Source organism: Amblyomma americanum, chromosome 1 (genome assembly GCF_052857255.1).
Source record: "Amblyomma americanum isolate KBUSLIRL-KWMA chromosome 1, ASM5285725v1, whole genome shotgun sequence".
NCBI lineage: Eukaryota > Metazoa > Arthropoda > Arachnida > Ixodida > Ixodidae > Amblyomma > Amblyomma americanum.
This window is the reverse complement of record NC_135497.1, coordinates 300056105-300074382: the sequence shown is the minus strand read 5'-3', so window position 1 is coordinate 300074382 and position 18278 is coordinate 300056105. Positions and strand designations below refer to the sequence as shown.

Here is an 18278-nt window from a genome sequence, read left to right as displayed (position 1 = left end):
GGCATACGCACCTCTCAAAAATTTATTTTTTTTCGACTCATATGAGCCGCGTTTACATGAATGCGACTGAAGTCGACTACAGTCCACTTTTTTAGGGAAAGTGCAAAAATGTCGAGAGAGAGAGAGAGAGAGTAGAGGACGAGTCACTCCTTTAATGCTCAAAACCTGCTTTTTCTCTCGAAAAATTGACTCAGGACGCATTCTGTCGCATCCATGTGAACGCGGCTTTGGAATCCTGTGGTCGCTGTGCAGTCTCTGCCGTCATATCTTGAGATATTTAACACGCTTCCTCTACGCCCACATAAATGCTGGAGTTTTCTTTTGAATGTATAATGCCCTTTCGTGATGTATAAAGGCCATTTATAGGCGCTAGGTATATCCAGCATCTATTTCCATAACCCACGTCATGACAAGAACGTTGTTCCTGGCTGAATACCCCTTTCCGAAACCAGAGTCCCCCCCCCCCCCCCCCTTTTTTTTTGTTTGCAAAACAGCATAAAAAATAGTATCCAAACTTTCATTGCTATGCTAATAACTTATATGTAGGTAGCGCAAGGACAGGAAAAACTGAGCACCTGAATTTTCTACCTGTATAATAATACAAAAACTTTAGCATAGAATGTTCATAAGCAGAGTAAGACTCGAGCGTGTTATGCCCAGAAAGCAGTGGCCGGGCTCCTTTGTGCACACAACGGTCATACTCTGTTCAAATTGTTTAATCTGTCTTGAGAATTAGATAAGCGTTTAGACGCGCTTCTTCTGGCGTTATCCAAATACCAGGCACCAAGAAAGCACTTAATGAATAGAAAGCTTATCTCGGTAACAATGCACAGAAAAAGGTATCCAGCACCGATAACCAGGAGTCCCGAACTGATCTCACCACGTGGGCCTCATTGCCAAACTGTTGTTTCCCGGAGAGGGGACTTAAGACATGGATCCAGGAAATTCACTTTATGAAGTAAGCAAAATTAGACAATATATGGAAATATACACAAAAAATCCAAACGAAGAAGCCAAAAGCTCCTGAGAAGAAAGTCGCAAACGAAATCCTTTCTTTAATTTTTTTGGCGTATTCTAAATTTCTAGGCCCTTCTCCCGAAAAGCTATGTTTACCAGGCATCGAGGAGTTGTTTAGGGCCAAAAATTATAAGAAGGAGAATAGGCAACAACGAATGAGGTTAACCTGGAACAATATACACAAATCCCGATGACAGTGGGCCCCACCAGAAGGGCCAGAGGATGGCGTGTTCGAGACCGCTGATTGAAACGTTATGTCATGGTGTAATGTCTTTACAGCAATACTCCTGAGAGACAAAGCTGTAATAAAAACATTTTTTTTGCCACATAGAGTACTGAAAGTTGTTCTAGTCGCTTGCTCTGCACTCACTCCAAAGATGTAACGCTTCGTTGAAGAGAATACGTAGGCATGAGTGCTCACCTATAGTAACAAAAAACTGTACTAATGAATCTGTGCTCTCTCAGGAAATGGCAGCTTGCAATGCAGAAGGAACAGTAGGGCCACAGCAATATTTGTATACCCTACTGGAGCAGGTGGGCAATCTTAGACACTATTTTATGGAAAGCAGTGCTAAACAGTTGACAAAGCAGAGGTAAGGCGACCTTACTGCGCTGATAACCATTCTTACACAAGCAGGCAGTTTCCGTTTATGCCAACGCACGTACTTCTAAGCATCCCTAGGATGTCCATAGCATTTAGATCATCCGAGTGCGATGCGTTATAGGAGTGCGCCTTTCTCGCAGGCTGTCATGATTGGAACACGGCCTGCTTAGCTATCGTTACTGACCGCGGCAAAGAAGCGAAAGACAGTCATTATAGCCGACGGGAAAAACTCGGCCTAATGAAGAAACCCGGTTGCGGACAGGTCTGTTTAACAGAACCCCTGAACCCACAGTCTTCACGGAGACGCCGCGTAAGTAATCGTCACTCGCATTCATCTGGAAGCAGCCACACCTCACACGTTATTCGATGCTTACTAACGCATTTTTCTTTGTTTCGGTGATTTTTTTTTTGATTGGCAGAAGTACTTGCCTTAAGTCTGATGCATCTGCTTCTGTCGTGATTGCATCTTGCCTTCGTGACTAGTGCGGCAGCTATCGTTTATTCTGCGGCTGCCTCAGACAATGGCACATTTGAGTCTGGAACTGCGCAACCAATCACGACCTGGCGTCAAGCCGAGCACGCAACGAGAAAATCGATTCGACGGCGGGCTGCAACGATTACCAAGGATAACGAGGCGCTGCACCTGCCCCGTTGTCTTTGACGTATAGCAGCGGCCCTAGAGATTACGGCTATTACCCAGCGCTTTCTTTACGCAGGAAAAGGGCGATCTTTCCCTACCAGAACTTGCTCTCGCTGTCTTACTGCTCGTTTCTATTCTCCAATTGTGCAATTTTACAAGCTTTGTGGCTGTTCATTTTACATTGTCCATTTTTTTAAAGGTCTGCGCGAATTTGAGCTTTCTGCCTGATATACTTCCGTGTCATTTTCTATCCTGCTGCAGGGGCTTAAAGTCGCGTGTATTGTTTTCGAGACTGAGTCGCTCTAAATCCCGTTTTCGAATGCTCTTCTTTTTGCCGACATTTTTGCTTTTTTGCTTTCACTTTTTGCACGTTTTTGTGTTCAAAAAATTCCGTTATTGTCTCTGTGTGTTAACGTCGGCAGCCTTGGCTTTCTACGGCACTTAAAAAGACAAAAACGTCAATCGCTTAATAATTATTCGTTATTTGCGTAATGTATTACTGATGTTTGGTATAGTAAGATGTAGTATGTGGCGTTCGAAGTCCAGAAGGTGCGCAGACCTTCCGCATCAGAAGGTCCGGAAGCTGGAGAGCTGCAGATTGTTAGTTTTCAAGGACACCCAAAACGACCCTAATTAACTGCTCAGGAAGTCTTCATAACGTTCATATTGTATTATTAGTACTCGGTATGGTATGGTATGGTATGGTATCATATGGTATGGTATGGTATAGTGTGGTATAATATGGCATGGTATGTGGGGTTCAAAGTCCCGAAACTGAACATGTGCTTTAAGATACGTCGTACGGGTCAGCTCCGGAAATGAACATTTGAGTTCTTTAACATGCAATGACATGGCACAGCAGAAAGGTGTTTTTGCGTTTCGCCCCCATGGAGATGCAGAAGCCGCAGCCGGGATTCGATGCCGTGCCATAGTGCTCAATACAACTTCTAAGCCACTGAGACTCCTCTGTTATATATTTAACATAGCCATTGTCGTAAGTGGGAATAGCTACGCTCCGTACTCGAGGCATGCCAGAAAAGAGCGCATTTTGCACATCTTCCGGAGTGTATGCATTCTACGGTAATGTCCCGCGGACTGAGATGACGGTAAGACGCGGAACGTGTCACGCGCGCGTCCTTTTATGTTTGGCGATCTCCTGTTCTTCAGCGTCCGAGCGGCAGGGATCCCTTCCAGGTCGTCGACTACGTTAGCTCTGAGTGACGTATTTAGCGGCGCGTTAACATAACGGCAATGACCTAATATTGTTGGAGCGGGAGTGCTCTCTGCCTCTAACCTCGTTCTAGATTCTGTCCTAATATGGTATACCATCTCTCCGGTTTCATCGTCTCCATTCGTAAACACTGTACCCGAGTACCGCGACTGGCGCGCAGGTAAACTGATACAGCACTTGAGGCATATCTTCGGCTCCCCCTGCGGAAACAACAACAGCCGCTTCAGGAAGCGCTATGACCTTTCCGCAAGGGGGGGGGGGGGGGGGGACCATTTGCGCCCAACACGCTGTTCCTTTCCCGTTCATCATCAACTATACAAATCGCCAAATGCATGCAATCAAAAATTTTTTTGTTTTTCTCTCTCTGTACCGCTGCGAAGGAAGGAATAGAAAAAAGAATAGAGACAACTATTTCCTCTCACTGTAGGCGCCTTGGCCCAGCGAGGAAGCCGCCACTCAAGATTATGTTTCGCCGCCCTCGCCTCTTACCTCGCAATCCCACCGAATGTTAATGCTAATGTTAATGTTAATGCGACAGCGTAGGCCGAAGTATACACGCGTACAGATACAATGCAAGGAATTACCTTTCTTTGCCACTTAAGCGTCGTAACTCGCTTTGTCCCAAGAAGACCTAAGCATGGCGCATTTATAAATAGTACTGCAGGCTCCTCTGCAGCAGTAATCGCGCTGAGCGCAAACCTCAATCTTAACCATAGACCAACCCCCCCCCCCCCCCCCTCACACACACACACACAAAACAAAACTACCCCGACCTTCGCGACTACATTACATCCGTCTGATCTGACGTCTGTAATTGCCGAAGCGCATTTTGATTCTCAGTGTTCGATCAGCAGCCGGCCCCACTGAACAATTTCATACTTAGGGGATGTTAGCAACCTGGCCACTGCCGCCATTTAGTGCCGCTATGCGACGGCCACTACGTAACCTTCAGAGCATGCCGGTTATAGGAGATTGCTTAAAAACATGTTTAGCTAGTTTAGGATAGGCAGCTAACTACCGGACAAGACCTTTTTTTCAGATGCACAAAGAGTGAGGTGGGTGAGAGCATCAAAGTATCAGGTGTGCTTTTCTCTAAGACAATGCAGTGGGATGAGCACGTAAATCAGGAGCAGGGTGTGTTGCTGGGCGAGTTGGTTTGACAGCGCACTGTGTGTCTCGTCCTCCCTTCGTCTGTCGTCTGCCAGCGCTTCAGTGTTCAGAACGTAAATCATATTTTGAAAAAAAAAATACGTTCTATAACCGGTATTCTTAAACGAAATCGTTACGTCTTCCCAATGTCTGTAAAGCTAGCTATTTACTACGCCTTATTTTCATCCTAGATAAGTTATTCACATTTAGTGTGGGGCGCAACGAGAGAAAAAAAAACCTTACTAGCCTCTTAAGAATGAAAAAAAAAGTTTTACGAGTCGTTAGTGATGTGCCAAATTTTCATACCACTTCATAAATCTTCGAAAACCTCAAGATCATTCCTGTGGCCAATATGTACAGATCTAAACTCCTGCGCGATTACTTAGTCAGCATTAAGAAAGACATCATGCTATTACTGGAAATTTCCCGCTTATAATCACTAGACGACGTGGCTTAAAATACCATAAGAACTGAACAATGGAAAGTGCCAAAATGCCGTACCAATAATGGCTTTCAAATGCTCAAGAATAACCTGTCTCGGCTACTAAATGAAAACACGAAACCAGAAATAGACGTTTCAGAGCTAAAGTTTCGGGACCTCAAGGAGTTGTTTTTTTAATTTACTTGTATTTTTCCAATTAGCCAGCACTCTCGATCTTCATAGTCACAACTTTGTCACGACGCTTTACTGCTCCTGTATTATAAGTGCATTTGTGAGTAACTTCTTGTTTAATTGTATTTTGAATTTTTCCCATGGTGTCTTTTCAAAATTGCCATGTTTTTGTTTCTATAAATGTGTTGCTTCGCCGCCATCGATGCTAAAGGGAACCAAGATTTTTTTAAAGCCGTAACGAGGCGGCTTCTTGACCCCTGTCATAATCCCTATGGCATGTTGTGAAGAACAAATAAAAAGATATAAAAGAAAGATTAATTTTAGTTCATAATTTTATTGTTTTATTTGGTGGGATCGAGCTCGCTCTAACCACCAACTTATTGGAAAACGTGAATTGGCTCGTCCAGTACCGAGATGTAGTTTCATCAGCAGCGCCCTGGCGAGGTTCTAGAACAAATGCTTCACTTTCTGCTTCAGCGCCATAACCGCTGAGACACGCTCGCGGTGGCTCAGTCGTTTTGGTGCTCGGCTGCTGACCCAGAAAACGCGGATTCGATCCCTGCCGTGGCAGTCGCATTTCGATAGAGGCAAAATGCTAGAGGTCCATGTATTGTGCGATGTCAGTGCATATTAAAGTGCCCCAGGTGGTCGTAATTTCCGGAGCCCCTCACTACGGCCTCTCATAGCCCGAGTCGCGTTGAGACGTTAAACCTCCATAAACCATGTTATAGGCTGAAGAAAATATCAGCAAAGTTTATGCACAAACCTAAATCTTAGAAGTCACTCGCGGCAACAGTTGAAAGAAACAAAACGAATTGCATTATCAGGACCGGAGCGCATGGTTCAGCGCAAAAAAAGAAGAAAAAAGCGTAGACATGCCAACGCTTCCTGCGACTGGCCTCGCATCCCATGCAGCATGGGTACTGCTTCTGCCACCACGTATGGCGGCTGCTTATTTGGGCAGACTTCCGAAAGGTTCGAAGTGTTCGTGACAATGAAAGCAGTATGTAAAGGAGCTGTTTTTGCATCCAGTTAGCTCAAGTTCTTCGGTACAGAGTGCTATCTTTTTCCAATGTGCTTCCTTTTTTTTGCCAGTGCTGTGTCCCGGTCTGGGCACTTCAGAAAGAATTGCATCCAGTTTCAAAGCTTAATAACTAGTGCCAGCTTTTCCAAAGGCAAATTTTGTCGCCATACGTGTTAGGACGACTGGCACTACTGGGTGCATTGGCCGTTGAACGTTGGCCAGCGAACAGCGAACAGCAAACAGAAAAATAGCTAGACCAGCTGCTAAAGTATACTTCTATGATGGCGTGTGAGAACTTGAAAGCACAAAATTTAGAGGGAATCTCAAACATGCAGACCTGGAGCGTGCACTTGATGACGTCGCTGAATGAGGTAAATGCCGTTCTGAGTCCCAGTGTCAATTGTTTCGGGACACCATGTCTGTTTACATAGGTCTATCCCGCCAAAAAAAAATATTTCCGCAATCGTATATGACTTTTCAAATGAATAGGGATCGGACTAACACCCAGTACGCTCAACACCAGTATGCTTTATGAAAAGCTTCAGTGCGAAATTTTTGCGAAATTTTTTTTCTTCCTACGTCTATCAGTGCCCCGTATGTGAACCTTCTACATATGGGAATCAACCTTGGTGCATCGTTGTCATATTGCTATATGCTTTATTTCCACGAACAGAACAACGGTGAGCATCTGTGCATTCATCGAGCATACGGTCTTGACTACTCGATGTTGATCGCCAGGTGCCACAAGTGACGACACACTCCGCGTGTGCTACTCTTGGACGATATGCAGCTGGGCGGCCCATCCCGGCTGTCTGTGCATGTGCCGCGCGTGCGACCCATTAGTGACAGGACACTACGCGAACGCGGCTTTATATGCGGTGTTTTGTGTGTTAAGTATTTGCAGGGGTCGCTCGCGCGTAGAATTATTTCGAACTGTGCGGGCACACACGCGCTCGATCGGCGCGAACTTGGTTACTTTTTGTATTTTGTAAATAGTGGACATTACTCTTGCCCGTCATTTCTCGCTATCGCTCTCCTCTGCAGGTCACCTCGCTTACCTTTCCCTGTCCCTTTTACTGCCGTGGGCCGCAGCTCCGATGTTTAACATATTAGACAGCAGTTGCCGCGGCCGCCAGCATCTTTTCCTTCCATTTATGTTTCATTTTATTTGTACAGCAAACCACAATAGATTTCCACGACGATTCTATGCGGCCATTGTGCTGTAGTTTCCGCTAATGTCGGATGGTGGAGATACGCTGTAAGTGTTAAATTACCCTAACACCGCTGCGGATTACATGGGAAGTACCACGAACACTCCTCCTCGGAGTGAAGGCCATATTTAAACTTTGCCCAGACGAAGACAAGTCCTCTTGCCGAAACGTTGGCAAGCACCCTGAGGCTTTCCCCTCCCCTTTTCACTTTGGGCGTGTTAAAGGTGCTGCGAAACACCGCTTGAACGGATGTCGGTTACGCTTCAGTTGGATTCTTTATGTCACACAGATGCTTACTCAAAAAGAATTACGAGGATCGATGCATAGGAACGGGAGTTCTTCAATGAAGAAATTTAAAAATACAAGCAAACAAAATGCTGCCCTCAACTCGATTTTCGCATAGCTTCCCATTCCCATTTCACTCTCCCAATGACGACACGCAGGGCGACCAATCAAAACAGCCCATCTTAGCACGTGGTGGAAGTTCGCACTTCATGGTTGCCTGTTCTCTGTAACTCGTTCATGCCAAGGCTGGCAGCCCCGTTTGCATGGTTACAACAACCATGTGAACGCCCAGCTCACCCAGCGATGCTCCACCGTCACGTCGACGGCGCAGAAGGGAACACTGATCAGTGACGTTTTCTTACTTATGGATCCGAGCGCAAGATACTGCGACGCTGTGACAGCCTGCGCAAAATATCAGACACATTTAGCATAGCGCGTTCCGCTACCGCTTAGCGCCAACCATCGCTCGTCCATCCTAGCGCGCTGGTTGGTCACGGCGAGCAAGGACCGCGCGCTGTTGACGGGAACGTAGCGCCACCTGGCGCCGCCGCCCGGTGATCCTCCACAAGCTGACGATGCGCACTGCCTGCTAAATGTGAGACGAACACATCCTTCCTTGGGACCGAAACGAACGCTTATAGAGTGAAATGGCTCGATCGGATCGATTCCGCAAAGCCGCTCTCAGATACATAGAGAGTAGCCATCAGTGTTTAGTGCTAGGTCGTAGGATGTTTACAGAGAGGCGCAAAGTCCTTCGATGCAAAAAGTAGCCAGTGCCTCTGGTGGCGTGTTTTTGTTTTACTTGATTTATAGTGCTTTTATCTAGGGCAAACAAGCTGGTTTTGTTAATGCAATATTTAACACAAAAACTTGACGAAACGTATCTCTAGTTATTAACCCAATTTGCAGTATATTTACTCTTTGTTCAATCATAAAGCTCGCCCTCCGTGATGCCATATCCGCTGCTAAAAACCACCACTGTATGGTGACACCGTCAGCACCACGAATTCGTTTTGCGAGCTAATTAAAATATTAAAAAACGCAGTATACGCGGTACGACCGATGCTAATAGCATCACTATAGCTCATTCTATGCAACCAACAGGTAAAAAAATGCACTGAAAATGTGTTTCGGGGCCCCTTTAAGAAACCATCAGTCTGCCCTCTCTGTATACCATGAACAACCTTAAGGTAAAACAGAGGAGCGGCGGCTCGGAGCCTGAGTCACTATGCTTCCTGCTATAGACGCCGGCACAAGTCCATGCATCTCCTTTAGCCAATCAGCTTACTCACATTTCTGGAAACTGTATGGCACCCCTGCGAAGCCGGAGCTTGCGGTCTAGACCGTGCTACGCCTAGACTACCCCACGGCAGGAAGGCATCCGTATATAGGACGCGGACCCCGCCGAACGTTCGATCCAGGCGGCCGTCCTGTGCCTTTCACTTGACGCTTCCTAGAACGTTGGGCAACGCTGAAAGCGTTTCGAGTTCCCGACCAACGACTTTTAACTCCTGCAGAGATGCGCACAGATCGTCTAAGAATCATTTCTAAGCGGGCGACGGCATCTACCGCGAGCCCTATCCTGTCACAACGAATGTGGCGCGTCGCGCCAGGCACGGCTGTGGTGACCGCGGCTTTTCGGGAGAAGTCGCAAATGCGGCTCTCGCTGTGAAAAAGCTGCAACGTTTTCAAGGAGTCTCGCTTTGGTCACCTCCGGAGGATAATGTGAATTCATAGGCGGATAAAATTTCTCTTGTTTGGTATCTTCTGTATAAATATTTGCTCCCCTCAAAAGCACAGCCATGGCAATGAAAATTACAGGGACGGGAAGCTTTCTGTGCATTGTAATGGCTGTGAAATAAAGAATGAAAAGCCTTGGAAGCCTTTGTTAGAAGCGTGCAGAATACTAGATATGCATAGGAGCCAGGATGTAGGGAAAATCAATGAAGCGGATTTGATTAAAAAAGCTGGTGCATCATGTGTCAGCGCACCATCCGTTTCACTGTATGTCAAAGAATCAATATTTCTAAGTGCGGCCACCTGATGTCGGCATTTTCAGTTGAATGACGTCACAAAAGAAGGTGTATATTATGCATTTGTGTCAATAAACCATTAGTTGGCAGTGAGCGCTTGTGTTGTCTGCGCGCTTCTTTGTCTTTGTTCGTGCGCACTCCTGCGTGGTCTGCATTGCTTCCATCGTTGTGTTTCGCTGGGTACGAAATAAGCGCCAGTTTTTAGCAACGCTGCTGTTATTTATGTCGCACTAATTGCAAGCTAGCGATGACATGCGCAAGTACCATATGCATAAGCTACTACGAGCTCTATGCCAACTGAAGGGAGCAGCAGCGCCCTCTATTCGAGCTGAAGCAAACGGCCTCAGTGCGCTTCGTTGCGCTATTCATACTGGCACCTAAAAGGTGTGGGTTCGAGTCCTACTAAACTCTATACCTTTCCGCATGCGTTTTAGTTTGTCGATTTTTCTCGTGGTGTGGCCGGGCGGAGGGACGAACAAAAAATCTGCGGACAAGGAGAGGTGAAAATGCAGCCCTTAAATGCAGTCCTGCATTAATAATTTCGCGAAAATCAGGTTCGTAAAGAAATTTCACGTGCCCTCCTGACCATTTAACTCGCTTATTTTTGTCATTTCAGATCTGTACGTCTTGTGTTTGTTGTCTGCCGTCCTCTTTTTTTCCTTCCTCTTGCTACGTTTGCACCACGGCTCTTGTTTACTCAAAATCTGATGCTCGTGTTGCGGCCGGTGGGTTGTGTGGGCGACATATTGGGAAAGGCAAGGAGGCAAAGGCAGGAGGGAAAGGCAAGGAGAGGGGAACAGAGATGATGATGATGATGTGAATGCTAGTCCCTTTTGTAGCGGGTGGTTTCCGGGCTAAACTCGCTTCAATAGCGCCCCTAGCGGGAGCTAGAGGAACTAGCGCTCGCATCGGAGCCACCGTCGTAGTAGCGAGCAAAGTGCGAGATACAAAGGGAGAGAAGCAGGCGCGCAGCAATAGCGCCCCTAGCGGAAGCGCGAGGAACTAGCACTCACGTTGGAGCCAGCGCCGTCGGACCGAACGGCGGAGTTGGGGAGGAAGAGTTAGGGGGAAGCTCGCAGCAATAGAGGCGCGAAGTCGCACACACGCAATTAAAAGGCGAATATTTCAAGCGAATTTGAGAAGAAAGATAGAATGGTACTGCTGACGCAAAAATGCTGCATCACACTGCATGAATACCTGTAAATTTTTCTATTTTTCTTCATTTCATATACACAAGAAGATGCATCGGGACCGCAGGTAAGCAGATTCCATATATACGATACCAGGATGGATGGGTGGATAGTTTTATTGCAGTAAGATGCGCACCAGTGTTCCTGGGAATCTTTTGCGTGCTCAGTGCTGCCACTTTTTATAATTCTTGTGCGGGTTCGAGCGAAGTTAAATGGTAATATTGTTTATAATGTCTCAATGTGTGTATCGCGCTTTCTTCTTTCCTCTTCTTCTGTGCGATAGCTCTAAGAAAAAAGTAACTTCAGGTCTTCAGTATTCACGCGATCCGTCACGTAACGCAATATTTTGCAGTTTGAATTTACTTGACCGGCTCCCAACGTTTTGGACGCAACAGAAGTTTCACCACCACTGATGTAATCACTAAGCAAAATTTGCAATAACAAAAATCCAGATTTATTCAAAGGTTTCACTTGTAATGTGTATCATTTTGGTTACTACCACTCAAGTTAATGCTCATTATTTACCTACGTTAGCAGCAGAAAGTTTATGGGCAGAACGTGATGCACACGTAGACACGCATAAAAACAACTAAGTTGTGCACTAAAATTACGACGTCATATTTTCCATTGGCAGACAGAATGACTGCGTGGCATGAAAGAGCCAGTATACGACTGCCTGTCACAAATGCCAGACTCCAAGTGAATAAGCGCTGTCGCCGCCAGCACTTCCGTATTGATTCAACGATAAAAAAAAAGAAACTGACAGCAGCGACGCATGGCACGTAAATGTGCAAGCATGAAGGGAAGCGGCCGCTGCGTGGCCACAATTTTTCGGTGGCTGTCAGGTTGAGCCGTTGAGCCATGGGCGACGAGTTTCCCAACGGCCAGTCTTCGACGCCAGAACCGATATATCGGCTTCCCCGGTCGGGTCGTCGTCGAGTATGCCGAACTTCGAGAGCTGGCGGCGCCCGCAGATTTGGGCCGCAGCCAACGCAAGTAGACGCCGCCGCTGGTCGGAGCGCGTTGACTCGGCGCCTGTAGTCGTTACGCCCAGCGGCGCAACAGCCGCGACGCGGGGCTGGGGATGAACTTTCGTCACGATGTGGCGCCAGCCTGATGCCTCAGTGTGCATGGAGGTATGCGGAACAACGGTTTTATAGCGAAACTAAAAAGCGGTTAAGGAGGTCCTTTGAGGCGTCTAGGCAATTAACAGGACGAGTAAGGCGGCTTTGTTATCTAGCCAAGGAGTATTTCTGACAAAACTGCTTTAGCTATGGGTATTACTGAAAATGTTGCCCAGTACAGCTCGCGAGCCATTGAATTTGGTCCATTTAAGCGACACAAACTGAGATGGAGCGAGAAGGAGCGCTTCGTGCTGTATAAAAACAGCATAGTTGCGGAAAAATTGATCATAGAGTGTAACAAACGGTGCGAAGATTAACGTGTTTGCAATATGATCCTGCTCGGATATATCAGGAAGGATAGCTGTTGTGGAGCGGGCCCAATAAAAATCCTGTGCGTCCATTAAGCATCTCTGAGAGACCCCATTTCTTTTTCATTCTACCAATTAATTTTATCAGTAGGACGTGTATTTCGTAAGCGCAGACATTTGTGGCCTATAACAATTTTGCTGCTTCTGTTGCTTGTTCTAGAGTTCAATAGATGTGAATGTGTTAGCTAAGTTCTTTCCACTAATTTTACTCTGTCTGCCACAAAGAATGATTGCGATAACCTCCGTGGCGCCCATGCCTTTGAGAGGCACATTTTATATATGTCTGTAAAAAGACCTGGGACCTCGCAACAGTAATTTCAGAAAAGTAATCTGGCAGGAAGAAAAAACAGTGTCAAGAAAAGACATGCACTGCTATGCAGTAAAGGCGACAAAATATTGCCACACTGCTCACATTCTGCGAGCGCCGCCATGCGGCCGAACGGCATGGCTGGGATCGTGTGGAAGCGAAGACGACGACGACGTTCCCGCTCGGACGCGCGCTGCTGGTCTTCTTGGCCTTCGGATTAAAAGCCCCCTTTCGTGTCGCCCTACGTTTGTCGGCGACAATATGAAAAAAACTGTGAAAATAGAAAGCAATCAACTCGTAGCTTTTGCCCTCCATTTATAGTCTCGCTCGACAGAAGCCAACGACATGCACTTGCGAAGGTTATGGGGCGTCCAAGATGGTTGCCACGGTTAGTGAAAGGAAATTTTCTTGCGTATCGATGCCAAAGTGCCAAAGTAACAGCTTCTACAGTCGCATACAACTCAAGAACGAAGCGATTTTTCTCCGTCAAAGGACCTCTTTCCAGCCAGTGGCGTCGGCTGAGTCTCATGAGCCTGCTGGCGTGACAGTGTATGGAGTGGCAGATGAAAGTAGATGGAAGGGGATAGCCCCTTGCCTGCATTGTCAGGCTGACAGGTTCATGAGAATCAGCTGAAGTCATTAGCTGGAAGGGGGGTCGTTTGCGGAGGAAAAGCCGCTTCATTCTTGAGCTGTGTCCGACTGTATGCCTGCAGCTCATGCTTGTACCGACGTGTCGAGTAATGTGCGGCCAGATTGAACATGCTAAACTTTAGTGAACCACCGGCACAGTAAGCGCCATTCGAATTCAGGTTACCCCACCCATACCTATATGCCCCTTTGCGCTCTGCACGTTGTGTCATGCCATGCGTTATCGTTCGCAAAAAATACTCAAAATGTAATCAAAATGTCATAAGCCTTTTTCTGTGCGCTAGTTGCAGCTTACCTTTTACTCATGTATTCTGTTTAAAATCTAATAGCGTCTCTCTGTTAAAACAAAATAAAAATTGGGCAAATCGGCCACTAACCGTTAGAGGGAGTAACCTGCAAGCAAAGACACAACGGAGGAAAGGAGCAGAAAATCAGCACCTCTATTATCTACTATGTTGTGCAGTGTTGTCAGTTATTTTTTGCGCGGTTCCTCTCTACCTCCTCGATGCGAACAACACTTGTGCCTCTGCTCGTTTGCTGAGCGTCGACCCCATTGTTGACGTGCTCGCTTTTACGAGGCTTCGGGCGCGAACTGCCGGACACTTCTTTCTCCTTGGGGCCCTATACCATAGAACGGCCTCTGACGTTAAAAATCAGAATTACAAAGCGGGCTTTTATCTCCGTCCAATGTCTATAGTTAGTCATCGAGAGAGACGAGAGTTAAGTTAGATCCCTAGAATGCATTCAGGCAGAAGTAGCTTTTTAGTGGAGTTATGAGGTAATGACTTGAACTGCACATGCGATACGCCCTCTTAGCGTAAGTTGTGTCGTTAATGCGGTCGCCTAGTGAAAAAAAAAAAACTTTTGTTCAGAAGCTTCCTGCCATGAAATCTCAGTTTTGCAGCGTGCACTGTCATTACTACAAGTGCGCTAATGACACACGTTTTAAAGGTTTGTGTGACATACGCGCTTGCGCATGCGTGCGTGGACGTTTGCATTATGTATTCGAGAGCACATGCAACTCATTAATTATCTCATCGCCCGCTTCTATTTGCCGTCGCGGTGACTCAGCGGTTATGGAGCTTGGCTGCGGACCCGAAAGATGCGGGTTCGATCCCGGCCGTGGCGATCGAATTTCCATGGAAGCGACATGCTACACGCCTGTGTACTGTGCGATGTCATTGCACGTTAAAGAACGCCAGGTGGTCGAAATTTCTGGAGTCCTTCACTATGGAGTCCCTCATAGCCTGAGTCGCTTTGGGACGTTAACCCCTCATAAACCATAAACCAAATCAGCTTCTACCTTTCTATCTCTCTGCCCTCATTTTGCCTTCCTCACTGTGGGGTAGCAGGCAAGAGACGCTTTCCCCTGGCCGGCCTCTCCATCCTCCCTGATATTAAACTTTCTCTCGCTCTCCACCTCTCCCAACAGCGCGACCTTGTCGTGCGTGCTTACATTCTGATTCCAGCTTCTTTGGCAATGCGAACCAATGTACACGTGCCTATGCACGAAACATGCGCACACGGCGGGGACAACGAACACCAAGCAACGTCTATGAGCAAGTCTGTGAGCGCTGTTATGAAGTCTAGCTCCACAATATAGGACGACAGTGTTCCTGCGAAATTCGTACGCGGATGATATGAAAGAAATCGCTTCCTGTTTCCAACAAGTTGCAGATGAGCGTGTGAATAATGTTTCCCGCCCCGGTAGCCACCGACCTTGGTTCTTAGCTTTCTTTGCTCGTGGACGAGCTCTACTATAACCACATCCACTCCGGTTGCTTTCCTTCCATCAAACGGGTGAGTCCGTATTGAATAGAGTTACTACCCCTGCACTTTACGCATAACCACCCACCCAACACATACGTAACTGGGTGTAACCTAATTCAATGGCGCCTGTGAATGTGCCTCCTTGAATCTTTTAAAGCTACAGCTACAACTGCTCTAAGACTCTTCCATCTGTATGCGACTTTTGTCTGCCGCCTATGCCTGGGGCCGCATTTGCAAATGCGTATTCCTATTTTATTGAAATGGCGAACACTGCTGCTTGCGACAACTGCAGATGGTAGAGAAAGAGTGACAGTCGGCGGACGTAATGAGACCGGGGACTTACAGTTCAGTGGTGCAGACAGTTACTCGGCTGCTGCTCAGTACTTAGAGTCGGTAAACCTGAGTGAATACCTTATATGCCTTTACATGCATCCTCGCATGTGCGCGTATCTTCTGTGCCCTTTGTTTCCCTCTCGCTCTTTTTCATGTGAACCATTCATCGCACTTTCCTGCTATGCAGGGTAGCTTAACCGGTCTTCAGTCTGGTTAACCTCTCTGCCTTGCCTTTTTCTTTTTTTCTTTTTCTCCCTGTTTTGACAAAAAAATGTTGCACAGAGGCGATGATTCTTTGAGAAGTGTTCCAGTGGGATCATTCGTTACATGAATGGACGCTCATAGTAAAGCTAAAAACTAGTAGGAACATTTGGTTTTAATTGCCTTGGTTCTTATTATAAATGCTACCATTTCTTTTATTTCGCCTGCTGCTCTTGCATCTCTTATCTCTTGTGCTTTTGGCACCTCTATTTTATATCTCACATAAGCGGTTCTTTTTACGGTTCCTTAGGCATTTTACGTTTCATAGGTGCATGTATGGCAAAGAAATATGATGGAAAGTTCAAGAGTTCGATCACAAGGCCATCGCGCATCCAGAACCGCCTTATAATGACCTGGCCGTATTAGCGATAACATGTAGCTGAAATAATGGGAAGGCATTATCCACCCTTTTGAAATGCCATGGAGACTCTGGCTAGATCACTGCGGATCCTGAACACGCGCCGCTGAGTGCGACGGCAGCACAGAAAGATGCTTTCTCTTCCACAGCTTTCTGCTGGCTTTCTGCCATACGTCTCGGCCGGTTATACTTTCCAAGATGGCCCCTTTCACTGTCAGGCAAAGATGGCTACGTTTCACCTTCCGGCTTAGAGCTGAAGAAAGTGAAAAGGGGGCGGCAGCTAATTTTATTTTTGGCACGCGTTCATCATAACAAACGAGAGCCTAAAATGGTCATGCTTTTCTCCCTCTTCGTGCTACGTCGCAATTAGTGGGCTCTGTGTCCTAAAAAAATAAGAAATAGCCCGGAAATAGCACACAACGTGTTTTAGGACAAACATCACGCGATAACTAAGACATAAGCTAAAGCTGCTGTCAACAACAGTGCAAAAGGAGGTGAGTAAAAGCTAGCTCCTTTGGACCAGAAGTAGCGAGATTCATTTAAATTATAATGAGCTTTGAATTTTGCGTATTCATGTTGCGTCATTACTCAATACCGCGTGACTGACTAGAAGCAGATGAAACGCATCATGCTGGCACTGGTGGAAAACTTCAGGTATGAAAAGAATGAAAATACGAAAAGCAAGAGCCAATCAACCGGGAGGGAAGGAGGAACACCCCACAGTGAAAGTTAGTGTACTGGCTAGCCACTGAAATCCGAGCATAGCTTGTGTCTGAATGTGCTTTCCGACCACAAACCTCAATTCTCGGGCAGCAAGCCTCTTATTCAATGATGATCAGTTCCTATAGACGTTAAAATAGCATGCGTCACGCAGCGTTAGTCCGCACCCGTTGTTTTCGTAAAACCATGGCCGCTCTTCCCCAAGCGCATGTTGATACGCACTAGTTTATGCCAAAACTAATACGTATCAAAACATCCGCTAAAGTGCTGCCCAAAACAGTCAGATCACACGAGACACCAACCCTTGCCGCTCAGAACAGATGTCGGTTCGGCGTTAGCATGTCTGAGAGAAGCAATAGGCTTACCACGACATCTCCTCTTCCTGCGTAGATCCCCCGACAGTGACGCCTGCAATGTGGCCCGCTGCGCTGGTTTCGACTCAAAGAAGACCCAGGAGACAACCGGTGGACGGGCACATGTGTAGCGGCACGCTCCTCGATACGCGCTACAAGAACGATGACTCACGAGGCCCACGTAGCTGGCGGGCACCGGGAGGAAGAAGGGACCAGTGGCTGGTACCGGTTGCGCCTTTTCTCCAAGAGCCGCCGCCGCGGCGCTTCTTACCGAGGCGTAGCAGGCCTCGCTGTCCCGGCACCCCGGTTCGCAACCTTCTTCTCGGATTCACCCGAGACCCTGACCGAACTGCGAAAAAGATGGCGCGGGTGCGAGGGCGGCCTGGCAGGGATGATCAAGGCTGTGGGTGGCACCGAGTTGGAGGGGGGAGGGCGAGGAGGGTGGCACGTCGGGCGTCTCCCCACCGCAGCCAGGAGTGGTGGGCGCGCGCGCACAAAGACTTTCGCGGCAGCGGGCGCGAGTGCTTCTTCTGTCTTGTCGCTCTCGAAAGACGGGCTTCGCCCGGGTCCCGGAGAAACGGTCGGTCGGGTGCTGGCTGCGGCTTGCCCCGGCCAGAGCACCGTAACGCGGCTCCTATTTTTAGCCGCGGCGCGGGAGCTCTCTCCACCTAGCCGGCGGGCCGTGGGTTTCCTCTTCTCGGGACCCGGACTGCCCGAAATTCTCTCCGTGGCAGCGGCTGTAGCTAGAATGGCGGCTGCGCTTTCGCGCGGTGACGACTCCGCGACCCTCCGCGAGGTTTCTTTCCGCGATGCTTTTCGAGATGCCGCGCGGGATACGCGCAATTCGGCCGCAGGACACGTGCGCCGCCGAGACGGAGCGAAACAGGGGCGGGGGGGGGGGGGGGGGGGCGGGGGCAGGAATCGGCCGCGAGACGACTGTTCGCACATTTCATTCATGAGAGTGCACACATTTCAATGCAGGTGCGAATTTACCGTATCTACGCCCTCAGTTTGCGGCGCCCGCTAATTTTTGCCTATT

At 47.6% G+C, this 18278-nt stretch overlaps 1 protein-coding gene across 2 annotated transcripts in view; it reads right to left on the bottom strand.

Annotated features, from left to right (window-relative positions):
• The window catches only part of LOC144115287 (uncharacterized), a 71041-nt gene extending 53091 nt beyond the window's left edge, over nt 1-17950 (bottom strand). For both annotated transcript variants that reach the window (XM_077649610.1, XM_077649611.1), the window contains exon 1: nt 17252-17950. In XM_077649610.1, coding sequence (XP_077505736.1) covers nt 17252-17259 — 8 coding nt within the window. In that variant the 5' untranslated portion in view covers nt 17260-17950. The remainder of the gene's footprint in view (nt 1-17251) is intronic.
• Between the last annotated feature and the right edge of the window lie 328 nt (nt 17951-18278).